This window comes from Ochotona princeps, chromosome 21 (genome assembly GCF_030435755.1).
Source record: "Ochotona princeps isolate mOchPri1 chromosome 21, mOchPri1.hap1, whole genome shotgun sequence".
Taxonomy (NCBI): domain Eukaryota; kingdom Metazoa; phylum Chordata; class Mammalia; order Lagomorpha; family Ochotonidae; genus Ochotona; species Ochotona princeps.
This window is the reverse complement of record NC_080852.1, coordinates 12,284,026-12,300,158: the sequence shown is the minus strand read 5'-3', so window position 1 is coordinate 12,300,158 and position 16,133 is coordinate 12,284,026. Positions and strand designations below refer to the sequence as shown.

Below are 16,133 nucleotides of genomic sequence, written 5' to 3'. Positions count from 1 at the left end.
ATACTAATAATGTCCTTTGTGGAAAAATGTTGAATACATCATACAGGTAAAGACTCCTATGCTGATTTAAAATGGAAATTAACGTTTTGGTCCAAGAAACAAAGCAAACACACACACACACACACACACACACACACACACACTTGAATTTTGCAAGTCAGTGGGACAGAGAAAGAGAGGACTCTTCTATCTGCTAGTTTACTCCTGAAATGCCTGGGCTGGGCTGGTCAAAGCCAGGGCCCAGGAAGTCAACTCAGTTACCCCATCAGGATGACAAGGAATCCATTCCTTAACACACCACTACTGCCTGCCAGGGTCTGCAACGGGGAGCTGGAGTCAGGCTTCAAAGGTGGGAACGCAATTCAAGCACTCTGATGTGGAATTTAGACATTTTAGTCTCTAGGCCAAAACTCTGTCCCATAGTGCTGAGTTTTGACAAATCCACCCATTTCCCTGAGAAGCAGCAGGGAACGCAAATAATCAATCAGCTTTTGTCTACTTTTTTTACATTTACAAAGGCTTTGTGTTCTCAGAGTCACAGAGCCAATGATCCATCAGTATCCCAGTCTTCATCCAGCTCCGTTTTCTTTACCGGGGCACTAAGAACTAAGGCTAGACCCTCTCGTATGACACTAACAACATGTCAGTAACTTTTTCAGGTCATGTCAAGAATTTCCCAAACACTCTCTCTAAAAAGTAGAGACAAAATACATCATAGCAGTGTTTCTAAGCAAAGCACAAGCGAGAGAATGTTGCTGTGCAAAGTAATGCCAATAGAGCAGAGAGCTAAAAAAAATGTGGAGCTCTAAATCAGTGTTCGGACAGGGACTGCTAACCATGGGTGTTTCCTAGGTCGAAGCATGCCATTTATGAAGTCACACAGGGCCCTCGGTCCAGGCAGGTCATGTTGCTGTTCCAACATTCTGCAATTGATGTCCTGAAATTTGTGCCCCTTGCTTCATGATTCTGCACTGGATCAAGCAAATCAGGGAGCAGGTACTGGGCCCCTGAAACATGAGGGGTGGCTATGGCACAGAGTGACCAAGTCATAGAGGTATGGTCAGGCCAGGCCTCAGCTCCACCATTCACAATAATGGGGCTGAGGCAGGCCACTTTCCCCAGGACTCACTTTCTACGTGTGTACCTATGTTAAACATATGTGGGAGTCCCAGCAGACGTCACTAATACAATATGCTCCCAGCAAGGCTAGTGGCTCCAGTGGGAGTCCTCACAAAGTAAGGCTCGGGAGCATTTAAGAAAAAAACTACAATGGAGTTCTGACAGAGGGAACTGGAAAGTGTTGAGTGGCAGCAACAGCTCTCACTTGTTGAGTTTAAGGTCATTGTTGTGGGTCCCTTTCAGTGTTAACCAGAATGTGTTTGTGTTCTGAAAGGGTAAGCTAATGTTTCAATCACTCACCCACCCTATTTAACAAAAATACCTCCCTCTCTCTCCCCCGATCTTTCAAATAAAGAAAAAACAATTTTAAATAAATAAATGAACAAAGAGCAATGGTTCACTGCATTCTGTCAAAACTGAAGCAGGGTTTATATATATATATATTTTTACACATATACAGAAAGTGACCAAAAGCATTCATATTACCTTGTTAACTTTCACACCTTCTTTTGGAGTTTGTTTTGTTGCTAGATTATAGCCAATCATCTGTTCAGCCAGCTGTCCCACAACTTTAGGGCTAAGAGGGAAGCACAAAGAGAAAAGAAAAGTAAATGAATGCCTGCTAAAAGTCATTTTAAGGCACAGTATCTGCATTCTCACCTCCTCCATGCATGGGATCCACTTCCACACTCACGACACGCAAAATCTTTCCATTCATCCGTCAGGTACCCAGAACCAGCCAAGAGACTCAGCAGGAGAAACTAATAAAGGAGGAGTGAATGAACCAATGAGGAAGTGAGAGAGTAAGTGAAGAAATACAGTGTAAGCTGTTCACAGACTTCGGCCATACTTTCAAAGAGACACTGCTGAAATGCCTAACAGGTTTAAAGAGGTGAGTGCAGATCTGAAAAGAGATAGTTTGGGATTCATTGAAAATGAAGGGGACAGATAAAGGAGTAAAGAAGTAAGTAAATAATGAAAAAGAAAGAGAACCAGGATGGAGACTTCAGGTCCTGGATATGTGGGGGACAGCACAAGAAAGACAGGCTCAGATCAAAGCTGGCCTGGACTGTCAGACTAGAGGGCATGCTTAATGTCAGCACTGTGGGTCCTTTAACAGGGAAATGACATTCCTGAAGTAGCATTTTACTTGTAAGAATCCTTTCATGAGAGCAGAGGCCAAGCGGGCACTGACACAGCCCCACACCTGTAATTCAGTTTCCTCTTCTTGCTATTACTGCTCACACCCCACACGACACTCTTGCTTCTCAGTGCACCCATCCATCACAGGCGACGTCTTCCATAATTGCTTGGCCGAAACACAAACAACAGGACACCTTCACACTTACTCTTTGGTTAAATGAACACCGCCTTTCAACCCGCTATTGAAGACACCTTTTCCTCTTCCTCCAGCTAAGATCTGGGCTTTTAAAACAATTTCTTTGGCATCTGAAAAAGAAAAACCCAAAACTAAAGGTTGATTTTAAATATTTTATATACTACATATAAAAGCAATAAGGAGAACAATAAAGGCATATAACTTCCATATGACTGTTACAAGTTCTCACAGACCAACTCTGAAAATAAAGGCAATAAAGAACTCAGAATCCTGGTGTCTGAACACAAAGTCCCTTTACCTAGGATACTACTCAGATGCTTCCCCTTCCCTACCAGTCTCATCAGCTAATACTCCATTCTCGAACCCTTTGGAGTGGGTCTGAAAATGTGAAAAAAAAATCCAGACCAGTGGTGTTAATTTTACTTTGTGATGACACTCCCATGTGGTTGAAGCACCAATCTTCCAATCAGAGGAGTGAACTACCTGTCAGCCATCAGACAGCAAAGGGAAAACCAGACTGCATGGGGGAAAAGGTTTAAAAGACAAGAGACAGAGGCCACATTTAATAACCGCATCCTTGGAAACCCACTGTTTTTGGAGCAGTTGTTCTATATATCGACAGGGCTAGTCAAGGGAGGAAGAAATGGATTAAAACTAAAAGCAAGCACTATTTTCTAAATATTGGCAAAGTAACAAAACATCCCAGGGGAAGCTGTTGTGGAGTCTCTGCTTCGCAGTACACTCCTGCAAAGAGCAAACAGTTCATCCTTGACCTCTGGGGCTGGAGTTCTAAATGCTGAGTTATAAACTCAAGGATCCTCGTGGGCCTGCCAGCAAGCTAGATCTGTGAAGCAGCCCAGTAATAAATGGGGCCTTTAGTGAACAGGAGCGGCTCTTTCCCCAACCACTAAAGAAACAAACACACAAATAAAAAGGAAACAGCCTCCAAATCCAATATGTTTAATAAACCCAACAGCACACACCCTTAGGCCGCAGCTGGCATTTCCTGTGTGAGTCATCTTTATTTAAAATCAGAAAACCAAATCAGGCAGCCCCTTACAAGGCAGTGATGGTTTTCTGCTTCAGCACACCAGCTTTAGAACCCATGCAGCCAAGCTTCTTCACAGGCTTTATTCTCAAGGTTAGCTTTGTGACATCACCCAAATGACCATCTCTGAGACTTGGTTATGAACTCAATTTATTTAATCTATATATTTGATAGACAGAGAAAGGGAGGGTATCTGAGCAACAGACAAAGCTTCCTGAACACGGCTCACTCCCCGAAGTGCCCAAAACAGCGAGGCGGGCTGAGAAGAGGTCACCTTGGTTGAGACTGACACCAGGAGCCAGGAGTCAGAATCACTTAGGGAGACTCTACACTAGCGGTAGGAATCCAATTACTTGGACCATCAATGTCACTTTAAGGGTCTATAATAGCAAGAAGCTGGAGTCAGGAAAATCCAATCGAGAGACTTCAAAATGTAGGGGTTGGGCAGAAGAGGCTCCTGGCTCCTGGCTTCGGATTGGCTCAGCTCCAGCTGTTATAGCCACTTGGGGTGTGAACTATCAGACAGAAGATCTTCCTCTCTGTCTCTCCTCTTCTCTGTATATCTGCCTTTCCAATAAATAAATAAATAAATTTTTTAAAAAATGTAGGGGTTTAGCATCTTTTTAAAGATTTGTTTATTTGTATTGCAAAGTCAGATAAACAGAGAGGAGGAGAGACAGGGGAAGAGCTTCCATGCCATGATTCACTCCCCAAGTGACCACCGTGGCTGGTGCTGTGTCAATCCAAAGCCAGGAGCCAGGAGCTCTTTCAGGTCTCCCACATGGATGCGGGGTCCCAAGACTTTGGGCTGTCCTCGACTGCTTTCCAGGCCACAAGCAGAGAGCTGGATGGGAAGCGGGGCTGCGGGGAATAGAACCAGCGCCCATATGGGATCCTGGCACGTTCAAGGCGAGGACTTTAGCCATTAGGCCACTGCACCAGGCCCAGGGGTTGGACATTTTCAGCACTAAATAATATGCCCACTCTCTACTCCATATAACAAATCAGTTAAAACAGGTGAATATTTTTCCCAGAGCCTGAAATGCATATGATAAGTTAAAGACTACTGCTTCAATCAACTGGTTCAATTATTACCCTGTTAGGCTGGAGGAAAACAAAAGGATCCTTTCAGAGACAACTCAAGTGTTGGCTCTTCCAGCTGTTACTGTCATCATCATGATTTCTCATACTCATGGGCAAATTTTCTATCAATAAGTAGTTACCGAGGGTTTTTACACAACAAAGACAAAGGGCAGGATGGCTACTGGAGTTGATGTTATTAAGGATAATGCACTGTCTTCGCTGGTGGGTCTTACTTTCTCCTACACTTCACACTTGGAAATCCAGGGTTTATCTTCCTCTTAAGAACAAAAGCAGTTCCTGGGTCCAGTGCAGTGGCATTGTATGCTAATCCTCTTTGCCAGCAGCTCATATCGATGCCAGTGTATGTCCTGGCTGCTCCACTCTGAACCAGCTACCTGCTTATGAACTGGAGAAGCAGCAGAGGGTGATTCAAATCATGTACCCACGAGACAAACCCGTCAGAGCTCCTGGTCCCTCACTTCAGACTGCCTTAGCTCTGGCCATTCTGACCATGTGGGGACTGAGCTAGTGCTTGGAAGATTCTCATTCTGTCTCTCCTTTCTGTAAATCTGCCTTTTAATAAAAAAAAAAAAAAAAAAAATGCTTTTAAAGAGCAAAGTCAGTTCCCTCTTAGTGTCCTCCATCACCTTCAACAATACTTTAAAAAAATTTTTTAAATATTGTTTACATAGCTGAGAAGAATGCATGCCTTATATGGGCCTCAGATCAAGATGGGGCCTCCAACAATACTTTCTGCCCTGGGTATGAAAGCTCACAATATTAACCAAATCATAACTAAGAATAAATTGGGTCCCCATTCAAGAGAGCAAAAGACAAGTCACGGATACTACTCAGTAACAGAAACTCAGCAGTAACACTTAAAGATGTTCAGTACACAGAGACAGAGAAAATCAGTATCATGAAAGAATCTGAAGACAGAAACCTTCTTAACACAAGTTCAAGGAGATACAAAACAAACAATAGAAATACTTACAAACAAACAAGGATTTTGTGTTATCAATAGCAACCTTGAACATAAATGGCCTAAGTTTTCCAAATAAAAATGCAGACTAGCTAACTGGATTTAAAACATGGATATTCCATATGCTACCTACAAGAAACACACCTCACCAACAAAAATACACACAGACAGAAAGCAAAAGGATGGGAAAAGATATTTCATGCAATCAGAAATTTAAAAATGAGCAGGAGGAGCTGGCATTGTGGTATATCAGATAAAGCCACTGCCTGTAAGGACTGCAGCCCATCCTATGCCAGTTCAAGTCCTGGCTGCCTCACTTCCAATCCAGCATCCTGATAATAGGCCTTGAAAGCAGCTCAGAAGGCCAAAGTGCATAGGAGCTTACACTCATGTGGGAGACCCAGAATAAGCTGCAAGTTCCTGGCTTCAGACTGATCTAGCTCCAGCTACTACAGTTCTTTGAGGATTGAGCCAGCAGAGAGAAGGAAGATTTCTTTCTCCCTCTGCCTTTCCGTGTGTGTGTGTGTGTGTGTGTGTTTCCTCATCTCTGTAACTCTGCCAAATTAATAAAATAAGACAAAAACTTAAAAAGAAGGGAATTATGCAATGAATATGCAATCAATTCAAAAGGAAGATTTAAGCACAGGAAATGTATATGCACCCAATGCTAAGATAGCCAACTATTTAAAACAAATAAAAATGTTTCTAACAGCAGAAACAGGCTGTGACACAATAACTATGGGGGAGTTCAACATCCCAGTTTCATCAAACGACAAGAAACAAAAACTAAGACAAGACACAACAAGGTAATCTATGCTACTGCCCAAACAGATCTGATAGTCATCGAACAGTTCATAGCACAGATGCATAATACACTTTTCTTTCGTGGAACATTCTGTAGGATAGACATCTACTAGAACATAAAGTCTAAAAAAATTTTTTAAATACTGTAGTCATACTATATATCTTCTCTAATCACAACAGAAAAAAAAACTAGAAATTAACAATAAAAGATACTCTACAAAATAGGCATGGTAACTGAATAACATGCTCCTGAATGTACAGTGAGTCATAGAAATACACAACTTTCTAAAATGAAGACAACACATCAATTTATGAGCTAAAAACCCAGTGCTAAGAGGAAAGTTCATAACAATTAGAAAGACATCAAATAAATAATGTAACAATTCATTTCAAGGACCCAGAAAAATAACAATCAAAACCAAAATTAGTAGGAAGAAAAACTGAACACAGAAAAGTCACACAAGACATCAGTGACAAAAACAGCTGATTTTCTGAGAGGAAAAATGATGTATCATTGCCTAACCAGAAGGAGAGAAGAGAAAACCAAATTAATACCATCAGACATAAAAACAGCATTAGGAATTACTGAAAATAAACTGGAAAAGCCAGCCTTAAAAAGACAACTACCATGCTTTCTTTCTCTTTTGGTAGCTAATAATCAGAGCACAAAACAAAACACACCGTGAAATTGACATCTTGAGATGTAATTATTGTTTCTATCCCTTATCTTTTCTCCTGAGAAACAGTGGTCTTTTCACTTGCTGAATTCTTTATTCAGTGGAGGATTATTATGACTGTGAATAAAAAGGAAATTTTTTAAAAATCTCAAAATATTTTTAAAAAAAGGAAAGGAGAGGAAGGGAGGGAGAGAAGGTGGAAGTATCATCATGTACTTAAAAATATATATATATATGAAATCTTTTCTGTTTATATTTGAAAAAAAAAGAAGAATACAAAACAAGGAAAGGAGAAATTCACCAGGCAAGAAATCCAGCAAAATGAACTTCCTGTCTACTTAGGACACTGCATTTAAGAAAAGTAGTAAGGTCAGTAATAATGAGGCGAAACTTCCAGAAGTTAAATATAACATGCCCATCTGTAATGTGTTCATATTAAACAAATCTACAATGTCAGAAACTCATGAAAAATACATGAACTATCACAGGTAAACTCTCTCAATGGCTGGCACATTTAGAAACCAAAAGGGAGGGACATGCAGCCACGGGATTGAGATTCCTCTCAAGAGGACACTCATGGGCAGCAAGACAGTAACTGGGAGTGTGCTCCAGCTCCGTACCAGATGCCAGCTTCCCGTTGAACCAGACCCTGGGAGGCAGCCATGACGGCCCTAGTATGTGGGTCCCTGCCACCCACAGGAGAGATCTAGAACGACTTACTGGCTTACAACTCTAGCCCTAGCTGAGTCTTGGCCAGTGCAGGCACTGAGGAGTGCTAATGGTTGGGAGCTCACTGGCTCATGCTCAATGTGCCTCTCAGGAGAGGGGAAAAAAGGATAAAACTATGACAGCTAACATAATTGGTTCCAGCAATTACTGAAACAAAACATGGGAAAACATTTCCTTTTCATCTTTTGAACACATAGAGTAAAAAGAAAACCCTACTTCCTGTCTGCACGAAGTATTCTTTAATGATCTATTTATCTATCTATTTACCCATTGGTTCATTTCAAAGGTAGCGTTACAGAGAAACGGTGGAGGCAGAGAGAGAGACACATGTTCCATAGATGTTCCATCAACCAGTTCACTCTCTCAAATAGCTGCACTGGCCAGGGATGGCGCAGGCCAAAGCCAGAATCCAGGAGCTTCTCCGGGCACTAGGACCATCCTCCACTGCTTCCCTGGTGCATTTGCAGGTGGCTGGGTCAGATGTGGAGCAGTTAGGACGTGGAGCAGTACCCATATGGGAGGCCAGTGACACAGGGGACAGCTTAACCCACAATCCCAAAATGACAGCCCCACCAACACAATTCTCAAAGGGTGATCACTTCAGATTCTTTAAAAGAACAACCAGCATTTCAACGCCAGTATTGTTCTCTGTAGCCTTGTCACCCAGAGATTTTATTTTTTCCATCTTGGGCCTTCCAGCAGCAAAGTTTGGAAGTGAGATGGGATGGCAGACCAGGTATCACTAGCAGCACTACACAAGCTTGAGGGAATCAGCCTCAATCACTGTCAGGAACCGAAGTGTCCTCCATGACATGCTGTCAGTCACACATCACCCTTTAACCTTAGGTCAAAGGAACCACACACACACCCTCCATCCATTCAAAAGCCAAAGCAGACACTGTTCAAAATGTAAAGGTCTATAAAACAGGAGACAGCAAGTTAGAAAAATAAAATAAAGGAAGGGGTATCCAATATTGCACATCTTCGATACATTGAAAATGTAGATCCCAGGTCAAACATGAGTTCACCGCAAACACTTCAAGGACTAAATCAACAAAGCATGTTAGCAGACTCATGTAAAGTAAGTTTCTCAACTCCTGAAGGAAATTCTCATGAAAGGACTGAATGCGAATGGTTATTCAGTCAAGGTGCTGAGAATTAAGTGGCCAAATCTGACTCAACAGTGGCTAGTCTCTTCATTCACTGATTTATCCAGCTGATTCACACTTTTACAAATCTAGTTTCTCCCAAAACTCCCATAAAATTGTTATTTTTTCACATTACCTCCCACACTTATTCCCAAATGCTATTACAAAAGAACATCCCATATGTGAAATCCAATATTTTTCTGAATAAATAAGATGATTTAAACTGAAGGTTAACAAGCTGAGCAGAGAGAAGGGAAAGTGACTACTATAATGGATTCTGTATAGAAACAGACCGTCCCCATGCACTGATAAGCACGTTCCTGGATTCAGTGTTGGTTACATGCAAGTCAGTATAACTTTAAAGTTTTCATCAGAGCTGTCCACAGGTGCTAAAATGTGCAATATCCTTACTGTGGCTTGTTCTTCTCCCACTAAGTTTCTGACAATAAAGTTCACCTGCATTTGCTAGGAATCAGTGTATTACAACAGATACAGAAATAGAGAAATATAAAGGGACAAGGTGTCAAAGGACATTATGTGCTAAATATGAATGTTAAGATGTTCAAATAACCATATCACTAAAGAGAATATTATCACAGCCATTTACATAGCCTAAGCTACACCTCAGTCTTGATTAACCCTATTAGCCTGATTTAAACATTTTCCTCTCATTCTCTATAAGTGTTACTCTAATTATAATACAATCATCTTTTTAAACTTTATTTATTTATTTATTTATTTATTTATTTATTTATTTATTTATTTTTACAGTTGATCAGGCTGGGAATCATTGAGGGTTAGGGGAAAGTGAGTGCGATCATGGTTTCCAAATTTTTTCTTTTCCTGTATCTAGGGGAAGAGAGGAGACAAGTGCAGAAGCTGCAGACAGCCTCCCAATCACTCCAATATCCGGGAATGGGGAACGGCCACCAGATATCAACCCAGGCTTCCTGGCATGGAGCATGTTCCAAGGGTTCTGCTTAGGTGGTTTCGATAGTTCTGAAATGCTGTCAGTCTCACAGATCCAAGGATGAGGAAATTCTTCCAAGGTCCATTAGCTGACATAGTCCAACTTACAGTCTCCATTCGCCCAGATATTTGCTGTCATCACTTGGCTAATGTGGTTGTCCAATTTTTTTCTGCTCTCCTTTCTCTGCTATGGTACCAGATGTCCTCTGCAGGGCCCAATGGGCTGCCATATCCCCCATGTACATCTGGATAAGCCATCCACTACTCCATTTTTTCCACTGAGGCAGCTCAGTTCTGACACATGCACTCTATGATCAGACCACCAATCCTGGACTAGAGCCCTCAGATCCCTGCATGCCCCCACCTGTGCCATCCCCCAGACTCCCTGCAAGCCCACACCCCCAAGCCCTGACAAGCATGCCATTGGGCGGTCTGAGGGCTCTGCCCACTGCCATTAGCACCTGGACCATACAACACAGGCCCTTCACACCCCACCCTCAGGTCTCATGGGCTTGGCTCCCACTGCTCAGGTGAGGCAAAGCTATTATACAGCCTTATACCCATTTTTATAGTCCTCCAACTGCCCCATGCAGGATTATAAACACTCTTTGAACCACCACTCTATCTGAAAGAAAATACAGGGCAGGTCTGGTGGTATAATGGGTTAAGCTACAACTTGGGGCACCAATGTCATACAATGGAGTGCAAATTCCAGTCCAAGCTGCTTCACTTTCAAACCAGCTTCCTGATATTACAGCAGGGATACAGCTGAATACAGCTCAGTACTTGCACTCTAACCAGGAACAACAGAGACTCAGATGTGAATTAGGGCTCCTGGTTTTAACACAGTCCAGCCCTAGCTGCTGAGTGCACTTAGGGAATGAGCCAAAAAATGAAAGGGGGGTGTGTGTGTGTGTGTGTGTGTGTGTGTGTGTGTGTGTGTGTACCTGCCTTTGTTTCTCTTTTCCTTCCCCTCTCTGCTGCTACAGCTTTTAAGTAGATGAAAACAGGTAAAAATAAATTTTTAAAAATAAGAAATTAAATCCCTGAGAAAAGCTCAAACTATATATGAAAATAAGAAAATCTTTTAACTAAGCAAGCTTTATAAAGCTGGCTCACCTTATATTTTTACAATTTTGTTTCTCAAAAACATTTATACAAAACAATGCTCACAACACACAGCTCAGAACCATGCGGACTGCAGTAAATGTCTAAAACATAATTTTTAAAACTTGATTAGCTATTTTCAAGTCTTTTTAAAAATAGTTCTGTGACAAATAAAATATTGATACTATTACGTTTTATACAGCATTACTCTTTGTAAATATAATACTTTCTTAAATGCAAAATGTTGCACTAAAAGCAAAATGCTGCAGTGAGATAACTCTATAATAAGTCATTTATTTTTAGTCAATAACATTGGACTAGTTGAGGAAACAATGATTTCTATGCTTCACTGACTAGAGCGAAATTAGAATACCCAGTTTTCAACACAATTGTATTGTGTAATTTCTATCACAGAATCACCTTTCATGAGTTTGATAGAATTCCTAATTGAGAAAGCAAAAATGTATTTCAGTACTTCAGATTTATCTATTACCACAAGGAAGAGGGGGAAGGCATGACAGGAATGAAAAAATATTATGGAAAAATAAATCTTTGTGAAGAACATACCAATTACGGTGAAGTATGTTGGAGGCTTAAGTATCAATTATACAAAGAAGGAAATAAGGTAACTTTTGTGCCTTCATTTTGACTCCAGAACCCAAACCTAACTATGGAGAATTGCCAATCTTCAATCATCTTTGCAACCCTCTCCCCACCCCGTGAGGTGAAAAGTACTGCCTGGAGCCGTAACCAGATCACAGTGTGAAAGCTCCCATATACACAATGGCATTTTTGAGAATGAAACAATTCTTTGGATCCCCAACCTGTCCCCTGGGCTCATCAACTTTAGGATCAAGAATCTAAGATATGTCATGACATCACTTAACTCAATCAGACTGGAGGCACTTTGCTTCCCACTAGAATGTTATCCAAGAGCAGATGTCAACTGTAACAGTGCCTTAAACCAAGAAATTGTCAAACACAAATAAAGGATGGAAATGCAATGATCTCTAGAAAGGGCATATTTAATACAAATAGGAAGTTGTCCAGAGACACGCTCTTTGATATTAAAAAGTCCTTTATTGGTAAACAGCTGTTACATAAGCCTTAAATATAAGCCTACCTATCAAATATGACATCCAAAATTAATTCCACATTATCAAAAATAAGTCTTTCATTCAGATGTTGTAGGGAGCATTAAAATGCTACTTTAGACAAAACACACAAAATATACCTTTGTTTTCAAGGGAGTAACTTAAATTTCTGCAAGATGTCTCCAAGTTTACTGTTGTTTTTTCATACTATCATACTCTCAAAAATACCTTATATTTATTGTTACACTATGGGCCTTAAAAATTATGACAAATCAGCTTACTCTTCTGATCTTGTCACCGATGTTACTTATTGATTTCAATTCCATTAGTACACTGTGTTGGCGATAAAAATTTTAAACCCAAATAAAAATTACCATTAGACTAAATCATAACATCTTATTTCTCCATAAAATATACAATCCTACTCTTTTCCTGTAATTTAATACTAATCAACAGACCTTACACTTGATTAACAGACATTATTTCAGAAAGAAAAGAGTAATGACACGACCCCTTAATAGCAATGGTGAAACAGTCCAGTTACCTTACTCAAACACTTGTATTCATCAAAAAAATTCCTAACATTACTAATATATCAAACCATAGTAAATACTAAAAATAAATAGCAAATACTAAAGTAAATGGAAGACATGACCATGTTTCAGAAGAAAACAAGTTTTGTCAGCAGCAGTTTCCAGGAAGCACCTCTTTTATCCTTTATACACAATTCAGGATGGATTAATTCTACAGGGGCATATACAATAATAGTGAAATTGCCTGTACTCCAATTGCAACAGCATCTGTGAACACCCCTGAGATGAAATGCTTTAATAAATAGCAAAAGCATTTCCACTATTTTCAAAGTACATCTAAATTTAAAGAAGGGTAAAGACTTAGCCATAAAAAAAAGTTCTCCCTGGTTTTCCTACCAATGATATGAGTCATCATTCAATTAAGGAAAGTAGAAGAAGAAAAAACTGATCAGAATTTACTGTAGCGATTAAAACTTACATGACTGCAGGAGTGGCTGGAAAAGAAAGGTCTAAGAATCAGACACAAGATGTCTGTTTCATATTATTCCTGGAGGATCACAGGAGTTTCCAACCAGCTAATCAAGAGACCAGCCCCTCCAGAAAGACCAGAGGACTGGTTATGGCAGGCTACAGTCAAGGACATGGCAAGTGTTGCCAAGCATTTCATGATGAGGCTGAGCCTGGCATGACAGCAATTGGGAAAATAGCTAGCCATGAGGCAGAGCGGAGGAATGAACTGAGCCCTCACCTCAGCATCTCTTTATGTACTATCACCACCAACTCACTTAACTTCAAGGAAGTACAGCTTCATTCCACATTCTATGCAAACTCCTCTTGCAGAAAACTGCCTGAAAGTTACACAGGGAGGGCAATTTTGGGAAGTATGACTCCAACGTAACCCAGGGAACTGAGTATCAAGTCACCACACAGATGGGAAGGACTTGTGATGGGAGAGCCCATAGCTGGTGAGGTTTGAGTGTGAACATCTCTGAAGAATTGCTGAGTGGCAGGTCCTGTGCAAAGACTGTCTCTCCTGTCTTCACAGACCATGGGGAGCTGTCTGATCAGAGAAAGACAAAAGAGAATTCTCTTGTGGATCTTAACCAGCAGAGGGTGCAAAGAAAGGTAACACCATGAGTGTGCATAGGGCTATTCTCTGTGAGAAGACAAACTGACATAATTTCTACTATGCCGGAGCTGTCTGATCAGAGAAAGACAAAAGAGAATTCTCTTGTGGATCTTAACCAGCAGAGGGTGCAAACAAAGGTAACACCATGAGTGTGCATAGGGCTATTCTCTGTGAGAAGACAAACGGACATAATTTCTACTATGCCATTTGTGTGGCCATGACATTTAAAATAAAAGGCTTGGACACACTGCCTAGCTGGAATCACATTTACAGATTTCTCATTTTTACAGCAACAGCACTAATCCTCTAAGCACTCCCACCTCTCAATTCAACATCCAATCTCTACCTCACTTTCCCATATTTAAATCAGTTTCTCTCTAACTGCCCTTGTCCTGGTAAGGCATGGACTCACAGGAAATTGCAACCGCTGACTGGAAGCTTCACTCTAAGGTCCGATGCTAGCGTTCAGCTGACCACAGGTTTTGCGACCATAGGAGCACCACTTTCCTCCAGGCTGTTCTCTTTCCACAAGGGAAGCAGATCTGTCGGCATCTTGTAAACCGGTACCCTCAGACACACTCCTAAAGCGCGTTGCTGAACCCCTCGTCACACAGTCTGTGGCCGTCACCATGGTCTGAATGTCCCTGGGCAAACAGGACCTTCAGGGAAGTCTCCGAGTCTAGGCCTCTGCCCTCTAGAGCTGACATCCCATATGGGCACTTGTTTGTGTCCTAGTTGCTCTGCTTATAGCCTGGGAAAGGAGTGGAAAATGGTCCAAGTTCCAGGGCCCCCCGTACCGACATGGGATACCCAGAAGAAGTTCCTAGCTCCTGTCTTGTGATCAGCTGAGTTCTGGCCATTAAGGCCACAGGATGAAATCCCTCTCTGCTCCTCCTTTCTCTCTCTGTAAAATATGCCTTTCAAATACAAATCAGTACTTGAATTTATGAACAGCTACACAACAGCCAAAGCATAACCTGCAGCTATCTTGAGGGGCTTTGGAGAATGATTAAACCGGATCAGGAAGTAAGGATAGAGTTCCCATGGCTGAATCACAGAAAGAGAGCTCATGGAGACAGAGGGATAGCATGCTTTGCCCAACTCACCACCTGGTAGCCCCTGTGCACATGGTCCACTCCTCACAATCCTCATCCGCAGAGAGATGAATGGAGGCCACCTGCCTGGGATTGTGGACCTCCACAAGGTGAACTAAACGTTCCTCCTTCATAAGCAGAATCTCTCATTTGTTTTAGCTAAAGCAACACCAATCAGGGATGTAACATCATAACCTTTTACTGCCTTAACTTTTGTAATCATCACATATTGCTTCAAAAATAAGTTAAAACGCATTAATGTGTGAGATAAACACAGGTATTCACAGATGTATTCCTTGAATATTTAATGATTTTTCTTTATCAGCATTCATCACTTTGATACATGGAGTCAGAGATGCCCACGTGTGAAGAGGCCTCTAGAAGAACCTTCAGGATACATGGTACCGCACCCTGTAGCACAACCTGCTGAAGTGCCATGCAAGACACGTGAGAGCAGCAGCAAAATGCTTCCTGGCTTATGGTTAGAGTTAGGGTGGTTAGGGTTAGGGTTAGGGTTAGGGTTAGGGTTAGGGTTAGGGTTAGGGCTAGGGTTAGGGTTAGGGTTAGGGTTAGGGGGTTAGGGTTGTAAGAACGGTTAGGGTTAGCATTGCTAAGGTTGTTTGGGTTACGGTTGTAATGGTTAGGGTTACGGTTATCAAGTATCTCCTCTAGAAACCCCACTGCAATGAAGGGATCCAAGCAAAAGATTACCCCAAGCATTAATGATCTAATAAAGATTAAAAATATAAGACAGGTAAAAAAAGATTGGTTTCAAGTCCAGCTGTGCAAGACAGGAGACTTTCAGCATCACCAACAACTCTCTGAGCAGACACTACGTTCACAGAAAAACAACCGGGAAAGGCTATTTTGCTATTCTGTTTTTATTTCCTTGGTTCTCTGTTTTCTGTTTAAATTAAAAATCACTGTAGTATTTCTTGAAAGCAAAGCATGGCAAGGATCAGCAGCACAGACCACTCAAATCTATTACTACAGACCCTCAGAAAACACAGGCACGGGGATTTGCTGCAGTCATCAAGATGTCACTTGGGATGCCCGCATACTGTGTCAGAATGCCTGGCACTGAGTTCCAGCTATGCCTGTGATTCTGGCTTCTTGCTACTGTGCATGCTGGGAGGGATCAGTGAGAGCTCAGTGAGTCCCTGCCACCAGCTCACATCCCTGGCACCTGGATTAGGCTTGGCCCAGCCTCAGTTGTTGCAGGCATTTGCTAAGTGACAAGCAGGCTGAAGAGTTCTCTTTCTGTCCCTTTCAAGTAAA

General features: G+C 41.5%; 1 protein-coding gene across 1 annotated transcript in view; it reads right to left on the bottom strand.

The window, feature by feature from the left end:
* SUCLG2 (succinate-CoA ligase GDP-forming subunit beta) overlaps window positions 1-16,133 on the bottom strand; it is a 255,673-nt gene that overhangs the window by 122,089 nt on the left and 117,451 nt on the right. The window contains exons 3-4 of the mRNA XM_004581600.4: window positions 2,469-2,568; window positions 1,606-1,696 (exon numbers count right to left, since the gene is read on the bottom strand). Of these exons, the coding sequence (XP_004581657.2) occupies window positions 1,606-1,696; window positions 2,469-2,568 (191 nt within the window). The remainder of the gene's footprint in view (window positions 1-1,605; window positions 1,697-2,468; window positions 2,569-16,133) is intronic.